Source organism: Oncorhynchus mykiss, chromosome 15, assembly GCF_057628025.1.
Source record: "Oncorhynchus mykiss isolate SJ-2025 chromosome 15, ASM5762802v1, whole genome shotgun sequence".
In the NCBI taxonomy this organism is placed as follows: Eukaryota; Metazoa; Chordata; class Actinopteri; order Salmoniformes; family Salmonidae; genus Oncorhynchus; species Oncorhynchus mykiss.
The window spans coordinates 31375718-31393208 of record NC_143036.1 but is presented as its reverse complement, the minus strand read 5'-3'; the positions used below and the strand labels follow the sequence as shown (position 1 = coordinate 31393208).

Here is a 17491-nt window from a genome sequence, read left to right as displayed (position 1 = left end):
GAAGCTTCTCACTGTAACCAGTGCCTGTAATCTGGTTCAGGTTATTCATCAACCTACCAGGGTGTTAACAAACATTACAGGAACTAGATCATCCACATTTATCGATCACATTTTTAATAATACTGTAGAACTTTGTTCTGAAGCTGTATTGGATGCAGTGATCACAATATAGTGGCTATGTCCAGGAAAGCCACAATTTAAAAAAAAAACTGTGCCTAAAATAGTGTATAAGGGATCATACTAAAGATTTTGCTGTGACTCTTATGTGGATGATGTTAAAAATATTTGTGGGTCTGATTGTGATTAATAAGGAGCATCCAGACGCTGCACTTTATGAATTTATGAAATTGCTCCTTCCAGTTATTGATAAACATGCACCTGTTTAGAAACGGACTGTTAGAACTGTTGAGCCTCCATGGTTTGATGAGATGAAAGAGATGGGGGGGCAAAAGGAGCAGCTAATAAGTCTGACTGCACCTCCGACTGGCTGACTTTCCAACGACTATTTAATGATTACTTCATTGGCAAAGTGGGCAAACCTAGGCAGGATATGCCAACAGCGAACAGCGAGTTATCGTATTCGTGCATAAAAAATGAAAGAAAAGCCTTGTGTAAGTTTGAATTTTGTCAAGTTAGCGTGGGAGAGGTGTTAAAAAAAAAACCTGATTGTTATTGATCAATAATTACAAACAAATGACAAATGGTGTTTGACCAAATACAATGCAATTTCTCTATAAACAAATGAACAACGGACTTTCGGCCTGCTTATAGAGAAAGGGCACTCGACATGCACTGCACTGACACAAATGACTGGTGATTGAAAGAAATTGATAATGAGACGATTGTGGGAGCTGTCGTGTTCGATTTCAGTCCAGCCTTTGATATTATTGACCATAGCCTCTCCCCCTATGTGACCACCGGGTGTATGTGCTGACATGGATGTGTAACGGATCAATCTACATGCACACTGCACGTTCGTGTTTTTAAATGTACGTCAATTGTCATTTTGTCTCTAATGTCTTTTCCGTCATGTGTCGGCCTCCAGTAAGACAAGCCGTCGCTAATGGGGATCCTAATAAATCCGGTCAAAACCCTGTAGTACTATATAGAGGTGGGGTTGAGTCGAGTCCTACAAAATAATCAAAAATTGGACCTGATGCCTCTGCTTGGTGCTCAGTGTTCAGGAGAAGGGTTCAGGGTAAATCCCTGCAATAGACTAGCGTCATGTCCAGAAACAGTAGATGGGCTACTGCCCTATGGGCCGTTCCGGCTCGGACAACACTTACCATAGGGCTGTGGTCCAAAGTCGTGCACTACGTAGGGAATAGGGCACAATTTGTTTTGCCGTCCCTTCCTTGCAAGGTGAATGGCCTCGGGAGAACTGGGGGAAAAAATCCCAGCTTGTTATGAATAAAAACGGTGACGTGGCTCTTTCTGTTCCTCACGTCTCCCCCCCTGTCTGTGTTTCTTCGCAGGGCATTAAGTCACGGGTTCTAGAGACCTTTGTGATGCTCTTCCTCCTCGGACTGCTCATCCTAGGAATAGTCTGGGTGGCATCCGCGCTCATCGACAATGACGCAGCCAGTATGGAGTCGCTCTATGGTAAGGCTATGGGGATTCTGGCGTGTTGTCTCAGATGGCAACCTATTCCCTCCTCAGTGCACTACTTTGGACCAAGACCTCTATGGGCCCTGGTCGAAAGTAGTGCACTACCCAGGGAAAAGGGTGCCATTTGGGAACGCGGCCGGTCTGTATTTGTCTAGCTGTGGTTGAATGTGTTTGTTCAGGTCTGGATAATGTTTCCTCTCCTTTCCTTCAGATCTCTGGGAGTTCTATTTACCGTACCTCTACTCCTGTATCTCTCTGATGGGGGGACTGCTCCTCCTGAGTGAGTGTTGGTGTTGGGTCGTAAGAGCACATTCAATGGGATATGTGCACATTTTAAATGGAATATTATCTCAGTTGACGATCGATGTGCGGCAAGTTCATGTAACACGTTTTGAAGAGCTCCCCAAAGTGTACCAAGTTTCATGCTTTTAGGGAAAATTGGGTGGTGGTTGGTTGGGGATCACACATCGCTTGGACTAAAATACAATTTCTGTAATCATCCCTAAGTTCTGGAAGTGTTTTGATTGTGTCTCACCACTTGTAACTTGCTTCGTACCCAGTGTGTACTCCTGTGGGCCTGTCCAGGATGTTCACAGTCATGGGCCAGTTACTAGTCAAACCAACCGTGAGTAGTAATTTCCATTCACTATCTCTTAAAAATGCCTTAATCAGTGTGTTTTATAAGTGTCAGATAACCCTCACGACTGGCTCACGACTGGCTTAACCCTCACGACTGGCTACCTAATTGACTTCAACAAATTGGGTGGTAGCAGATCCATTTCCCCCCTAGCCCCCCCCCCCCCCCACACTGCTTCATGTATTAATGTGTACTGTAATACAACATGAGTGACCGTTTATAAGTTTGACAGACATATTGGATGTCTAGCTTTCCTCTGTCAGACTCTGGAAAACGGGTACTTTTTTGAGTTGTTAACACACTCGACTTGAGGACACGATGACTACAAATATGTAACCAACCGACTCACCCATCTGTTTCTCCCCGGCCCCACTCTGGGCCATATCCTCCCTTCCTCAGATCCTGGAGGACCTGGATGAGCAGATTTACTGCGTCACTTTGCAAGAAGAAGCCCTTCAAAGGAGATTGAACGGTAGGTTGTTCGTACGTCCGTGTCCCAAATAACACCCTGCGCCCTATTTGGTGAGCGAAATGGTCAACTAAATTGACCGGAGCCGTATGGGGCCCTTGTCAAAAGTAGTGCACTATGTAGGGAGTGGAGTGGCATTTTGGGATGTAGGCCAGGAAATGTGATGGCTCATTACAGGGAGATGACTACCCCATTAGGTGTGATGGAGCACTGCCGCACTGAAATCGATTAGCATTGACAAATCAGCCTCCCCACTCTGTCGCTTTCTCTCTCTCGTTCTCACTTTCTCTCGTTCTCTCGCTTTCTCTCGTTCTCGCCTCCTCTCGCATCCTCTCGCTTTCTCTCGCATCCTCTCGCTTTCTCTCGCCCTCTCTCGTTCTCTCGTTCTCGCCCTCTCTCGTTCTCTCGTTCTCGCCCTCTCTCGTTCTCGCCCTCTCTCGTTCTCTCGTTCTCGCCCCCTCTCTCGTTCTCGCCTTCTCTCGTTCTCGCCCTCTCTCGTTCTCGCCCTCTCTCTCATTCTCGTTCTCTCTCTCTCGCGCTCCTTGTCTCTCGCATTTTCTCTCAAGGACATACTGCAGCTGCCATGGTCGGAGACCATAAATTGCGTTGGTGGAGAGTTTTAGAGTCAATTTAAGAAGTCTGAGCACACACCACACTGTCACTACTGGCCAGGTGATTTCCTCATTTGATCTCAAGCCCCCAGACGGGTAATTACCGGCCCCTCATTAGGAGGGAATGTAAATCATCCTGGACAATGGTTGTGTCTCAAATGGCACACTGTGTAGGGAATATGGCACAGCGCTGTGTAGGGAATAGGGTGCCATTTGTGATTCTGATGGTGGTGTATTAGATGTTGATAAACTATAGCCTAGTTAGTTGTAGTCTAAGTACGGTGGACTCTGATTCAACCTGGAAAGGCTCTAGTTTAGGGAAGTTGCTCAGTAAAATACACAATTTGTAAACCTGCCTGCATTGCCTTTTTATCTACCGCCACTGTTCCCAGATTCCTTCCTTTAGTGTTGAGGAATCCCTCAAAGCAGGAAGTATTTGAGAGTACCGCCAAACTTACTTTAACATCAAGTGAAGCACGCAACCAAGTGTACAGATGCAAGTAAATAAAGAAAATGAGTGTCTTTACAAACCAGGGAGGTACGGGAGATGGCTTGGGCTGATAACGCTGTTTTCAAACGCTCCGCCGCTCCTCCTCTCAATAGGCCTTCTCTTTAGCTGCTTGGAGTCCTAGGGCTTACGCCAAACGCTGGTGCTTTGAACACCTGATTAAATAAGTAGAATCTGTTCCTTTATCGTCGGGCCGAGCAGGATGGGAAAAGAGCTCTCGCTCAGGCGTTGAGTAGCGAGATCCGTGTCGCCTTATCGGGAATCCCAGAATTTTTTTTTTTGGGGGGGGGGGGGGGGGGGGGTTCGCCACACACACACTCGGGTGAAACTCGGAGGGTACGAGTGGAGGGTAAGATTCCCTCTGATCTTTCCCGAGAAGGGGAGAAGAAGGAAGAGGTTCAGGGATAGTTCACAGGACACACTCCACAAGCGCCCAATGTCCTCTCCTCGCTTGGCCTGTGTCCTCCGCATCTCTTGCCCGACATCCCGTAGATTTAGACCTCTCTCGTTAAACTTTGTTTATGTTTGCTGTTTGGGATTATTGAGTGGAGTCAATGGGTTGTGTTGATGTATATTTACTCTTCGGGGGGGGGGGTTGAGTTTGCATCTCTTTGTGCAATTACATCCCAAATTACATTTAGGATTTGTTTGTTTGCTCTAGATGGAAAAGAGCGGTGGGTTATTCCGGCTGTGTGTGTGTGTGTTTACTCTGCGAGAGGTTTGATAGGACCGTACGAACCGCCGGTAGACACGCAGTGGCACGCTCATTAAAATATCAGATCTGGCTACCTGGCCAGTCATGGGAAAGCAAGCTTGTCCTTTTAAAAAATGTCTTGCGTATGTATGTACAAGGTTGAACTGCCTGTCATTCATGTCAGGATCGTTTACGTATGCATAGTTTACACTGGCCTGACAAAATGGTGCAATCTGATTTGGTACAACCCCTCCACCAGGTGTCCCTGTTTGCTATGCTATAGCCTATTTTTATTGAGAGAGTCTAGCTACGTCCCAATTTATCTCTGCTTCCAAAGTATGCACTTGTTCACTTCCCTTTATTGATTCGAAATGAGTATAAGAAATAAGGCGGAAACTCCCTCTAGGCAATGATTTTTAATTTGTGGGAAGTAGTGAACGAGTTTACACTTCAGGAGAAAGGAGATCAAATTTGGACGCATCTTTCGTTAAGTTATTGCAATTTGGGGCATTGGGATTAATGAAGTGTGTTTGGTCATTTTGAGGAAATTGATTATGCACGTTAGGCTACAAATGATATGGCACAATAATATCTTGACAATGGATTAAGATATCAAATTCTCCCTTTTTCATAGCTTTACTTCCCGTACTTTGCTGTCAATGCTTAGGTCTATGTAGTTTTACGGCGTTCCGTTGAGGGTAATAAGGATGGGTTTCATTTTGTACCTCATGCCACATCTTCTGACGCAGTTCCCAATTAGGCGAGAGGGCGGCGTAACAATAGGAGGCAGGCAGCCTAGCGGTGAAGAAGGGTTGTCGGCGGTTAACTGAAAGGTCGCTGGTTCAAATCCCCGAGCCGACGAGGTGGGAAAAATCTGTCTGTGCCCTTGAGCAAGGCACTTAACCCTAATTGCTCCTGTAAGTCGCTCTGGAAAAGAGTGTCTGCTAAATGACTACAATGTGAAGTATGTGTCTGAGGCTCGCTAGCCGCTCTGGTTCACGCGGTGTGTTGCAAGGCAGCAGCCGTGTACTCTGGTCCAGATGCTATGCGGCACGACAACCTTGCCAGCGCCTCCGTCCGGCACCTCTGCTTAGCATAATGCTAGGTGACGTAATGGCTAAGCTATGGTGAAGGTTGGAAAGTGAAATTATTTTTCGAAACATGTAGCAGCGTCTATACGTGCACTAACTCTGGAACTCTTTTATTTTTTTTGGGGGGGGGGGGGGGGGTGCTGTCTACTCTGCTTACTTTTGCTTGAGCGATGTCTCTTCTTAAAATGCTGTTATGCACTTTTCCTTTATCTCCTGCGTTAGATTTTTTATCATGTAATGATGTTGTTCTTGGTTGGTGTTCAGATGAATTGATGTTCCTAATAATAGTCATGTCTAGTTGGAGCCTGAAATGTATTTGGAGTCAGTGTAATAAAAGGATTACTGTGGTAAGGTGAGGGTGCAGAGTTTGTTTGGATCCGTTCTCCCAGATAGATGAGCGATTTTAGATAAAATATGTTGTGGCTGAACAGCCACGGCGCCCCTCAGGGCTCAATGTTGTGTCCGACTCAAATCACGTCCTGTTGAACTACTAGTGTAATTTCCTGTTGCACCGTGACTGCATTTGGGTTGAGGATTCAATGTTTCCAAATTGTGTTCCTGGGACAGGTATTAGACAGGGCACAGACAGGATTTTTTTTTTTTGTCCTCCATTTACTCTGTCGTTTTTTTCTCTCTTTGGATCCCAAAGCCCATCCAGACAGGGTGTGTCATAATAGTTGGGGGTGGAAAAAAGATTTGATAGAAGTGATTGGTTCTTCACCCCTGTAACAAAGATGAAGGATCATATTTTATTGCACGCTAGTAACAGTGTAACATTGAACTAATTGGTCTTGATCTGCCAATCACCCTAGGGGATGCAAATGGTTACTCTTTCCACTTGGCTTTGAGGCCTCCAAACTGTATGTCATGGCTGGAAGTAAAACCAAATAAATTAGCCTTAAATGAGCTGCCTTTGCGGTTTTCAGGGAGAATCCCTCGCTGTCTTATCCCTCGCCCCGAGACTAGTTGGAGCATGCACCCGTTCGCTCGCTAGACAGCACTGACACACAAGATTATATATATATATTTTTTTAAACTTTGTTTGAGAGATCACGTTGTTATGTACTAAGCAGGATTACCCATTCAGATAAAATAAGTGAAATGCCATAAAGGTTGAGGTAGGAAAATACATATGTGACATTGACACGCTCTTAATTGTGGCATTTAGTGCAAACCCACTTCAACCTTTTCTGGAGAAATAACTGTACTTACGTGAGCAGTGACAAATGATTCATCTAACCGTTAAAGGGACACCACTTGCTCTCCGACTATGAGCAAGTCTTTGACAGTGATCACGTGTAGCTAGTCGAACAGTCTGTTTAGCCTTCCTATTTCTATCAAATGAACAAACTTGGCCCGATACTTGGCAGTTTAATCACAATGACTTAAGTTGGCACCTGGGTGAGTGACGTGTAAAAGAATAACGAGGGATGACGACCAGTCAAAAGCTTTGACAAAACCCTCATTTTGACGTGGTTGTTTCCGTGTTCCGCAGGGTCAACATCATCTCACTCTCGTTCCCACGGAAACGCTCACCGACTCAACAAAGAACTGGACATCGTCCGAGATCAGAGGAATAAACTGGGTGAGTTCCGCTGCCGCGTTTTTACGCTTCACTCGAATGATAGTATGTATGGACAGATGCTGTCTTTCGGGACTTCCTGTTCAATTTCCCATTGAAACACGTGTAAAAAAGTAGGCTTTTCGGATATTGCTAAGAGCCGACGACCCCTTCTCCCTCCTCGGTCTTATTTCTTAATTTGGACAAGTTCCAAAGCATTTCTGCTCAATAATTATTCTTTCCTGTGCTTTTTAGGATATTATAAATGAGGTACAGTGGGTGCACACCGAGGCTTTTGGGGGGTTAGGAGGGGGAGAGGAGGCCACAAAGGCACTTACGATATTAGACAAGATGCAAACTTTTATCTTGTGCCCAGCCTTTTAGTGATGTCATTAATTTAGCAGAATGGTGCGTATAGAGTGCGCCTTGGCAAACTTCACAGGCCGCCCAGGCTGGCACAGAGGGCGAGAGAGAGAAAATAAACTCCAAAAATACAAAAAAATATGATTTTCCAGAGAAGATGCAGATCTCAGGGAATTAGACCAAAGTTCTCAATTGTTACAAAATATATAGAGTACTGCACACACTACAATGACTTAGGTTTAAAAAGTAAGCTCTACTGGACACCCTTAATGATGCAGCGTTCCTTAAGATTCTCCTACATGTCCAGAGGAAAACTACAAACAATGCATGCAGTGCAGAATTAGGCCAAGATCTACTAATAATAAAAACTCAATGAGCAATTAAGTTTTTGGAAACATCTACAATATAGTGAACCCCCCCCCCTCATATCATTACCAAGCCCTGCAATGCCAAAAGCTGAGCAAAGAATTGAGTCCCCTCATCCAGCTGGTCCTGGGGCTGAGTTCACAAACCTGTTCTACCAACACACTGAAGCCTCAGGACAAGAACATCCAATCAGTCAAAATAAAACTACAGTGCTTATTGAGAAACAGGCTCAAAGCAAAATGCAGTGCTATCTGGCCCTAAATCGACAGTACACTGTGGCTAACTATTTGACCATGTTTACTGGTCAAAAGCTTAAAAAAACCTTGACGAAGTACAGGCTCAGTGAGCACAGCCTTGCCATTGAGAAGGGTAGACACAGGAAAACCTGGGGGTGAGGGGCGGAGGTGAGGGGCGGAGGTGTAGAGGGGGAGAGATGTCGGGAGGGGGAGAGATGTCGGGAGGGGGAGAGATGTCGGGAGGGGGAGAGATGTCGGGAGGGGGAGAGATGTCGGGAGGGGGAGAGATGTCGGGAGGGGGAGAGATGTCGGGAGGGGGAGAGAAAAGTGAAGGGAGAGGTGGAGTCAGGGAGGGAGAGGTGGAGTCAGGGAGGGAGGGAGGGAGGTGGAGTCAGGCAGGGAGGGAGGGAGGTGGAGTCAGGGAGGGAGAGAGGGAGGTGGAGTCAGGGAGGGAGAGAGGACCTGGACCACAGTGTTATAAAGTGATTTCAAAAGGGTCATTACATCACAAGTCCTTTACTGTCCATGGCCCATCAGTCCATCTTCAGAAGCCATCAATGCTGACGTGTTACTATGGTCAGGCAGGTTCTCAATGTGTAGAGTGATTTAAAACGATTGAGACCTCATCTCTGCAACCATCTGTTTATATCCAAACAAGAAGGCATATCAGCAGCAGCAGCACGACCTCTCAGCACGACCTCTTGATTTTTAACAGGTAGACTTAAAAATCTAGTTTTTCATCAGAATCTCAGCTTTTGTTTGATCTGTTTCTATAATGAAGATTTGTCTGACTAATTAACGAGGAAGACTGTGATTTTTCTGGTTTGTTGTGAAGGCCATATTACTTTCAGCCCCTCTGGGCCCTGAGAGAAGAGATGGTGTTGGTACGCGTTCACCAGATGTTGAACCAAACCAACTAACTCTAAATAAACCCTGAGGCCATGAGGTGCCACTACTCACCTTTTAATATCTTTGATATATTAATGAGCCAATTTAGGAAAACAGTCTAATAATATCACTCTTGATTTAACCTAATGTACCAGGCGTATAAGAAACTCCTGAGTGGGTTGGCAAAAGAACCCCCAGAAGTGTCTGTTTTTGCTTCCGCCTCTCCTCTCCCCCTGAAAACCGGATGCTTCTGGTTTCTACCCGACCGGCGCGGAGGGGTGCTCTTGATTGATTTGAGGCGGTGCTCGTATTTGCATATACGGTAGAAATTCTGCAAATGTGGGGGTTTTTCAACACTGACCTCTCTCTCCGCACGCAGTCTCTTCCTCTCTGTCTCTCTCTACCCCTCCTCATCCTCTTTCTCTCCCCTGCCTTTCCTTCTTTCTTCCTCTAGAGAGGAGGAAGAAAGCCTCTGCATGGGAGAAGAACCTGCTGTACCCCATTGTGATGTTAATACTGCTCACAGGGACGGTGAGTCTTCAGATTGATACTACCTCAGCCAGTCAGTCCCACTAAAGCCCCCCCCCCCTCTTCTGTTTACCCATGGTGTATATAAAGTAGAAAACCTTGGTGGCGGCTGGGGGTGTATTCCTGGGTCAACTCAGTCTACGTCCCAAATGGCACCACATTCCCAATATGGTTCGCTGCTTTGGCCCAAATAGTGCACTGTATCGGGAACAGGGAGCCACCCGACCCCCGTCTGTAGCGCTGAGCATCAAGCCCCAGGGTGTGGTGTCTTTTGTCGGCCGTGTTTAAGGAAAGGCTCGGCTAAATAGTCACCGCTGCGACAGCTGGGCTTTCAATTGAACCACACACACACATACAGAGTAATCTGCCTCTCTTAGCATGCTCAGTGTTGTACAGCGGCGGTGCGTTTGCTGAGCCCAAGTGCCCGAGATTCTTCAAGCTAAGTGTGGAACTGCTTACAGAACACACGCATTCCAGGGGACGGACAAAACGACCACTTATTGATTTAGTTCTGTGTTGTCTTTGACCTAATCATGTTAAAACCCCTCTTGTTTCTCGGCTCCTTCCCTTCCTCCGTAGACCATCTCAGTCCTGCTGGTGGCGCTGAATATCCTTTATCTGCTGGTGGATGAGACGGCCATGCCAAAGGGATCAACGGTAGGCCTGGCTAGAGTTACTTCCTGGTCCCCCCCCCTTTTAAACGGATGCACACCGGAGCCCGTTTTCACACACACACACACACACACACACACACACACACACACACACAACACAGATAAACTCAGAGCCAGGCCGCTACTAAACTAGACCGTTGCGAAGCTGCTCGGCAGTCGCCGGGGACATAAATCAAATTCCGGATATGCTCAGGTGCATGTTGGGAAGAAAGGAGAGAGAGCTCTGGGCCAGATGTTAATCGTAGCAGATCCCCTTTTTGTTGTGCTGCTCCTCATTGAAAGTCATTTCACAGTGGTATACAGATGAAATGTGTGATGTGTGTGTGTCCACGGCAGGTGAAATAAGCTGCATTTACCCTCTCCTCTCTGTGGTGTGTGTGTGTGTGTGTGTGTGTGTGTGTGTGTGTGTGTGTTCAGTCAGTAGCTCTGTGGTACTGTGTGCACCAGGCAGGCCAGGTGAACTCCTTTCATGAGTCGGTCTGTCTGACTGGAGTGCTTAATGGCCCTCCAGATTGCATCTCCTCTTGCATGCAATGTACTTTCTTAATCTCTTTATCTCGTTTCATCTGGTACGACCGAGGTGTGCGTGTGCGCTAGTGTCGTGCGTGTGTGTTTTTTCCTTTCGTCTGACAAAGGCAACAAAATGTATCTTATTTCTGCCTCATTTCTCGGCTCATCTTGCGGGCGAATGGCTGCCCTCCTCGACATTCCAATTATTTTATCGAGGAGATATTTTCTTTGGCATGACGCATCGCTGAAAATCCCCCAAATTACGCTTGTCATGCAGCTTGAGTCCTCCCTCCCTCCCCCTGACAGCCACAGCACTGCTAAATGGTTTACGAGTTTGATGAGCTGGATGGATGCCACGCCTCTGATCTCACATCGCTACGGCGACAGGGGGTGGGGGGGGGGTTGCGTCCCAATGCCCTCATACGCCGCCTATGCGCTCAGAGGGAAGAGGGGAAGGAGGAGGGGGAAAAGGGGGAGAGCGGGAGGACTGGGCCAGGTGGGATAAAGAGATGGAGAAGGGACAGGGAGAAAGGAAGATGGAAGGGGGTGAAAAAGAGAGGGCCCATGACCTCCAGACTGTGGGAAAGTCAAATGAGCCGTAGGGCCAGGAGCAGAGTACAGCAGCACAATGGAACGGCACTGCGGATGTTTGTCCGTACCCCTCCCTCCCCTCTCTCGCTCCCTCACAACACTGCGTGGCACTCGGCATACTGAGTACCACAGGCTGCTCCGACCTCCAGCATCCTCCACCTCTCTCTGACTCAGACAGCCTGGGAGGAGAGGAGAGGAGGCCGATCCAGTCAGGACAGGGCCTTTTACAGCTTGGCGAACGGGTGTTAAGAGGACCAATCATTATTCTTCTTTTTTTTTGTGTGTGTTATTGCCGGATCATCCCCTGTGGAATTAGGGCCGTCACAGCATCACACGGTTTTAGTAAAAAGCTGAGGGATGGGCCTGAAGAAATGTAACCACTCTAAAATTCATTAGAGCTATTGATGAAATGACTGACCAATCCAAGATAAACACATTCATAGTTTTAAACTTATTTTTGTCTCCAAACATTGGAGTAAAACAGGCTCATATTTTGGGTTCTGATTGGGGTCTGACAGTTGAACTAAGCTCACGAGGCATTCTTAGGTTTCTTAGGTTCGACTCATTGAGTGTATTTCATTCATTTCTAAATTCCAAAAATGGATGTAGCAACTGTGGATTGTCCCATTTTAAAAATTGTTTTATTTTTTTATAAAGGTTACAATTGCGGAAGCTGATCCTAGATCTGTACCTAGGGAAACCTTCCTCCAGAGCCCCACCTTCCCACCACCGCATACCTCTGAACGTTTGACTGATGACTCGGGTTGCAAAATTCCTGGAACTTTCAATAAATTCCCTGGTTTTCAAGAAATCCCTGGTTGGAGGATTCGGGATTTCCTGCTTATTCCCTCCCTGTTCCGCAAAATCCTCCAACTGGGATTTTGAGAAAACCAGGGAATGTATTGAAAGTTCCCAGAGTTTTGTAAACCCTACTGATGACAGTCAGTTCCTTGTCAATCTGCAGCTTTGCAACAACAACAAAAAAACATCTTAATCCACAGAATATATATATTTTTCTTTCTGTTATTATCCGTCATTAAAACTATGTGAAGTACATCAAAGTGTGGAGGAGGAGGACGGGACACACCTGAAGGGCCCAGCGGGCCCCGACCGCTGTGTGTGTACACGCTCTGCACTCGGGCTCACGACCTCACCTGCACACAGGTGCTGCTCACCGCTAATCCCAGAAGCAACAAACACACCAAGGCGTGTCTGAATGAGCCAGCCGCGGCAGGCTGCGACCGACACCGACCTTACCCTCTGCCCCAGCCCGCCCCAACCCACCACTAGAATGCAAAGGAGACCAGGTTGGAGAGAGGCGTAATGAGAAAGCTGCCACGTACACACACACACACACACACACACCTGCCACTTTGACATGTTAATATCTTTACAAAATGGCAGAACGATAACACTGAAGAGTTTACCTTTCCCATAGCGTTGACACACACAAGCATAACACACTCCCTCTCCCACACACACAACCCCTCCCGCTCCACTATTAATAGATGACACCAGATGCTGTGTGCTAATTCTCTGAGGGGGCCTCTGCAGCACATCTCCACAGTAAGCTCCTTTAGATGCCACTTGCATAAAAATGCGTGAAACGACCTGTCAGGCTTCCCTTTTTTCTCTTTGTGTGTGTGTGTGGTGTGTGTGTGTGTTGCGTGCACCAGAGATCGCTTGTGTTAGAACAAGTGTGCAGAGTGTATGAACAAGTGTTTTTATTTATTTTTTAAGGTTTGAATGCTGTCGCGGCTAGCTCCTAGTCGTGACGCCGGTGAAGTGTTCAACTTGATAGAAATGCAGCACTCTGAACAATGACGTGTCCCTGTGCTGCCTTGCGCCACAGCATAGATCTCTCCAACGGACAGGCCAGCATCCCAAATGCCACCCTCTTCTGTAAACCGTGCACTACTTTTGAGAATAGCCCCACGGGCCCTGGTCCATGGCGCCCTACTCGGTATATGCACTGCTTTTGAAAATGAGCCCCTTGGGCCGTGGTGAAGTGCCCCGTAAAGGGAATAGGGTGCCATTTGGGACACAGGCGTTGTCTTCCTCTGTTGTGTCGCTCCAGCACAGAGAAAGCAGCTCATTGATCCTTGGATTGAAGTAAAAAAAAGTGGTTAACGTAAACAGTTAAGGTGCCAAGTCTGACAAAAGCAAATATCCCACAGATGCCGAGGCTAGTGGCGTGTGTGTATATATAGATGTATCTCTTTCCCGGCACAAACTTCAAACGGGCAGGGCAGAAAAGATCCGATATGTTTGCCAAAGTATTTGTTTTGTTGTTTTTTTGATTTAAAAAAAAAATGTTCCACGTTTTTTTACCGTCAGCACTTCAATGCCTTTTTCGCTTGTTTGAACACCTGTTCACATGCTGTGTGATCGACAGTGATTTAAAAGGGGAGTATTTTTCTCTTTCATCGCTTTCCATCCATTACTAAGCCGGTTTTGATTCTGTCTGTCTGTGTTGAAGAGAGAACTTTGATTTGTACCAAGTCGGAACTTCTCCTTCTGTAATCACATGCCCACAGATTATAGAACCTCACGAAGTACTTCACTCTAACTTTGTCACGTACAATTATTTTACTCGTGATTTATTTGTGTTCTTCCGACTACGCAACGACATGAGAGATCCTAATTTTCTAATGGTGATTTGATTTATGGTCTAGCCTTGTGGTCACTACCACCTGCAGCATGGGATTTGAATCCAGCCCATTTGCTATTTCAGCACACTCTCTCCTTTCCTCATCTCTATCCTATCTAAGTTGCCCTTAACACACTCTCCCTCTCTGTCGTTCCAGGATCGGGGACTTGGGAACACCTCACTGTCCACGTTCGGAGTCGTCCAGGCCGTGGTGGAGATCGTCCTCATGTTGTATCCTTTTAATGACCCCCTCTGCACCGGGGACAGATCTGTATAACGTGTCTCCAGGTAAGGAGTACTGATCCAGGATCAGGTCCTCTCTGGCCATGTAATTGTGTTCATTGTGATCGTAAAGGCAAAACTGATCCTAGATCAGCAGTCCTACTCTTAAGACACTTGATACATATGGGCCCCTGCTCCGTGGTGACCCCAGTGACATTCCTAGGACTGGTGGTGTTGACTTAAGACGTAGCTTAGCCGGACACTTCCCGGGACATTCTGCCGTCACCTCTTTTCACCTTTACCCTTGGTGAAAATTTGCCAACTTACCACTTGAAATGTCACTAAATGTCCATGTTACGGCGTTTTGTCTCGAAAGCGTAAGGATGTCTTGTCCTTGATTCAGCAACAGCTATTTGATGGTGTCCTCCGTTGTCGGCTTCTACAGCTTGCGAGTGTTTGAAGGCCTCACTCCCAGGAAAGACGACACGACCATGACAACGGTAAACACACACACATGAAGAAGGTGATATATTTAGGCCTCCTTTTGTTTCATCCTCTTCAGCCCTCGCTCTCTCTCTCTTCCTTGCTTTCATTCTTTCTCTCTCACTCCTCTCCTCTGGCATCTTCCTCACCAGCCCTCAACCTGAATGGTTCAGTTGACCTCTAGCCCCAATATTTGTTTGTGTGTTGCGTAAACACGGACGCCGTGCAAGCTCTTATTTTCAGTGAGAGAGAATCGGGGAGGGGGGGGGGGGGGGGGCTGTGTGTGTGTGTGTGTGTGTGTACTCTGTTTGGCCCACGGTGGCAGCCATTCACTTGGTAATGAGCAGGGGGAACGGTGAGGCTTTGTAACTAGCCAGGACGACTCGGTGAAAGGACTCGAAAGCCACAAAGGAGCAGAACCTGGTAATGAGCATCTTCAGAGGTACTAATTGCACAATATGTGGAATCCATTTACTCTGAAGAGGTGTGTGTGTGTGTGTGTGTGTACACACTCACACACTGACTTGCGAAGCTATTCTCGCCCTCCCAGTTCTCACACTCAAACGTTTCATCGCGGCCTATCTATTTGTTAACCCGAGTTCACGAGTTAAAGTTCTATACTCTAACCCTGTCTGTCTCCCTCATGTAGATCATTGGTTGCTGTGTGTCCATCCTGGTGCTGAGTTCAGCCCTGCCAGTCATGTCCAGAACACTTGGTGAGTCTCTCCTGCCATTCATTCAACCTTTTTATTTTTATTTTGGGTTGGGGGGTCCCAGATGGCACCTCGTTCCCTACGTAGGGCACTAAAGCATAGTTGATGGAACCGACAGGTGAGCACAGATGCACGTGTTTAGTGGACTGCTTTGGATCGATTTCACGACGAACGTATTGGAGGGCAGTGATGGAGGGAGGTGAGGTGACCATCCCATTCCCGGTCTTAAGTAAACGGCCACGAGGGCCGGTCAGAGAACTTCAGCTACCCCCTGCCGTCCCAGCCCCCCGCCCCTCAAACCGTTATGGTTAACAAGTTAAATTCCTTCACAGTTTGCCATGGCGATTTGTGAAGAGAATAGAGCAAGAGAGGGAGAAATGACAGGTTTAGCAGCGCATTCACAATGGTACCAATAGACACGCAGCGAGCAGGCCACAGCTGTTTAAATAGCGTTGTCTGTGTGCGTGTTGGCGTACAGTGAGTCGTAGGGAGCGTTGCAAAATACCAACAGGTTCTGCTCTGTGACGCTGAATAGATGAGATGGATTAAACGTCTGAAGGCTACCCTCATCCAAAGCCCTCCGGAGGAAGACATGGGGAGATGGAGTTTTGGATATGTTTGTTATGGGAAATCAAAACTCTTCATTGTTACCGTTCTGCCATTTTTGTGAAGATATTAACGTGTTTGTGAGAGAGAGAACCGGAGGGCATGGTCGATTTAAGCAAAGTAAGTCCGATGACTTGGGTTTCAACTGCTTGGGAAAATCCTTAACAAACCAATAGGAAAGTCTCCAAATTGTAAATACTACCAATCTGGCACTCCAAGCAAACTCTCAACGTATTTGAAAGACATTTTTCAAGTATTTGAACCCAGGACTGACATGAACACAAACGGGGAGAAAATGGGTCTGATGTCTTTGTGATAACCGCTGCTTGTACAGAATTCCTGTCGGACGGACGCCATGTTTTATTTAAGCTTCTCTTGAAAGGGAGCCATGGGACCTGTAACGCTGCTGAAATGGGAGTGCTCTGTACTGTTATTTTCCCCCCCGTGGCAGGGTTAGTCAGGGTGCAGACAAGGGTAAAAGTCCCATAAACACATTTTATTTCAGGGAAGGGAAACGGACGGCTAAAAACGACCAGTTATGTAAGTGTGTGTGTGTTTGAAAACATCAGAGTGATATAGCCTGCTTCCGAAATGGCACCCTATTCCCAGGCTCAAGAGTGTGAATATTTTACTTGCATATGCGCCTAAATATTTGCGGCGCGACCAGGAATTGTAATTTAGGAGCACCAGTGCGCCTATGGAGAAAGAAAAAAAAAAATGATCACCCTGATGATAATTGTTGCAATGATTACTTCACTGTACCGCAGCCCCTGAGTGCCATGGAGAGGACAATGAGCGCAGATTCATGACCGTCATGATTGCACCATTACTACAAAGACAACGTCTTGTTACCTCAAATATTTTTCATTGTGCTCATACATTTCTTTGTGTGCTTTTCAACTTGTGAAAAGGTCAGCGTCGAGTCCTATTACTACCGACATAGTGCACTACTTGAACCATGGTGAATTGGGTGCCATTAAGGACGAAGGCATGCACTAGAAACCCCGCCCCCATTGAGAAGTTACTTTTCTTCCCATGTATGTTTGTGTAACTTTTATCTGCAGTGTCCCCAAAAGCACAGTGAGAGACTGCAGCAAAGAGGACTCTAGTCACTCCTGTCAGCCTGGCTGCTGTTCCTGGGATAATACACTGTGGCTGGGCAAAAGTAGCGCACTATATAAGGAACAGGGTGCCATTTGGTGCGCACACTATCAAACGGAGTACAACCATCTCAGAAAATCACCATTTATTACATAGATGCTATTCTAGTTGTCCTTTTATCGTTCTTAATCTGTCGATTGAATACATAAGCCACCTTTCTCCAACGATTTTAGTGGATGTATTATTAAAAATGAATCCGTTAATGTAATCACCACGGCGTCATCCATCTTACTTGGACTGGATGGTGAGACGAGATGGATTCCACTTGGCCCACATACACACACACACACAATGCTACATTCTGCATAATGGTGCTGATGT

At 46.6% G+C, this 17491-nt stretch overlaps 1 protein-coding gene across 2 annotated transcripts in view; it reads left to right on the top strand.

Moving 5' to 3' along the window:
• The window catches only part of lmbr1 (limb development membrane protein 1), a 55638-nt gene that overhangs the window by 26282 nt on the left and 11865 nt on the right, over nt 1-17491 (top strand). For both annotated transcript variants that reach the window (XM_036944285.2, XM_036944284.2), the window contains exons 6-15: nt 1476-1602; nt 1820-1888; nt 2169-2233; nt 2645-2717; nt 7114-7203; nt 9487-9563; nt 10140-10217; nt 14143-14216; nt 14617-14707; nt 15340-15406. In XM_036944285.2, the coding sequence (XP_036800180.2) occupies nt 1476-1602; nt 1820-1888; nt 2169-2233; nt 2645-2717; nt 7114-7203; nt 9487-9563; nt 10140-10217; nt 14143-14216; nt 14617-14707; nt 15340-15406 (811 nt within the window). The remainder of the gene's footprint in view (nt 1-1475; nt 1603-1819; nt 1889-2168; nt 2234-2644; nt 2718-7113; nt 7204-9486; nt 9564-10139; nt 10218-14142; nt 14217-14616; nt 14708-15339; nt 15407-17491) is intronic.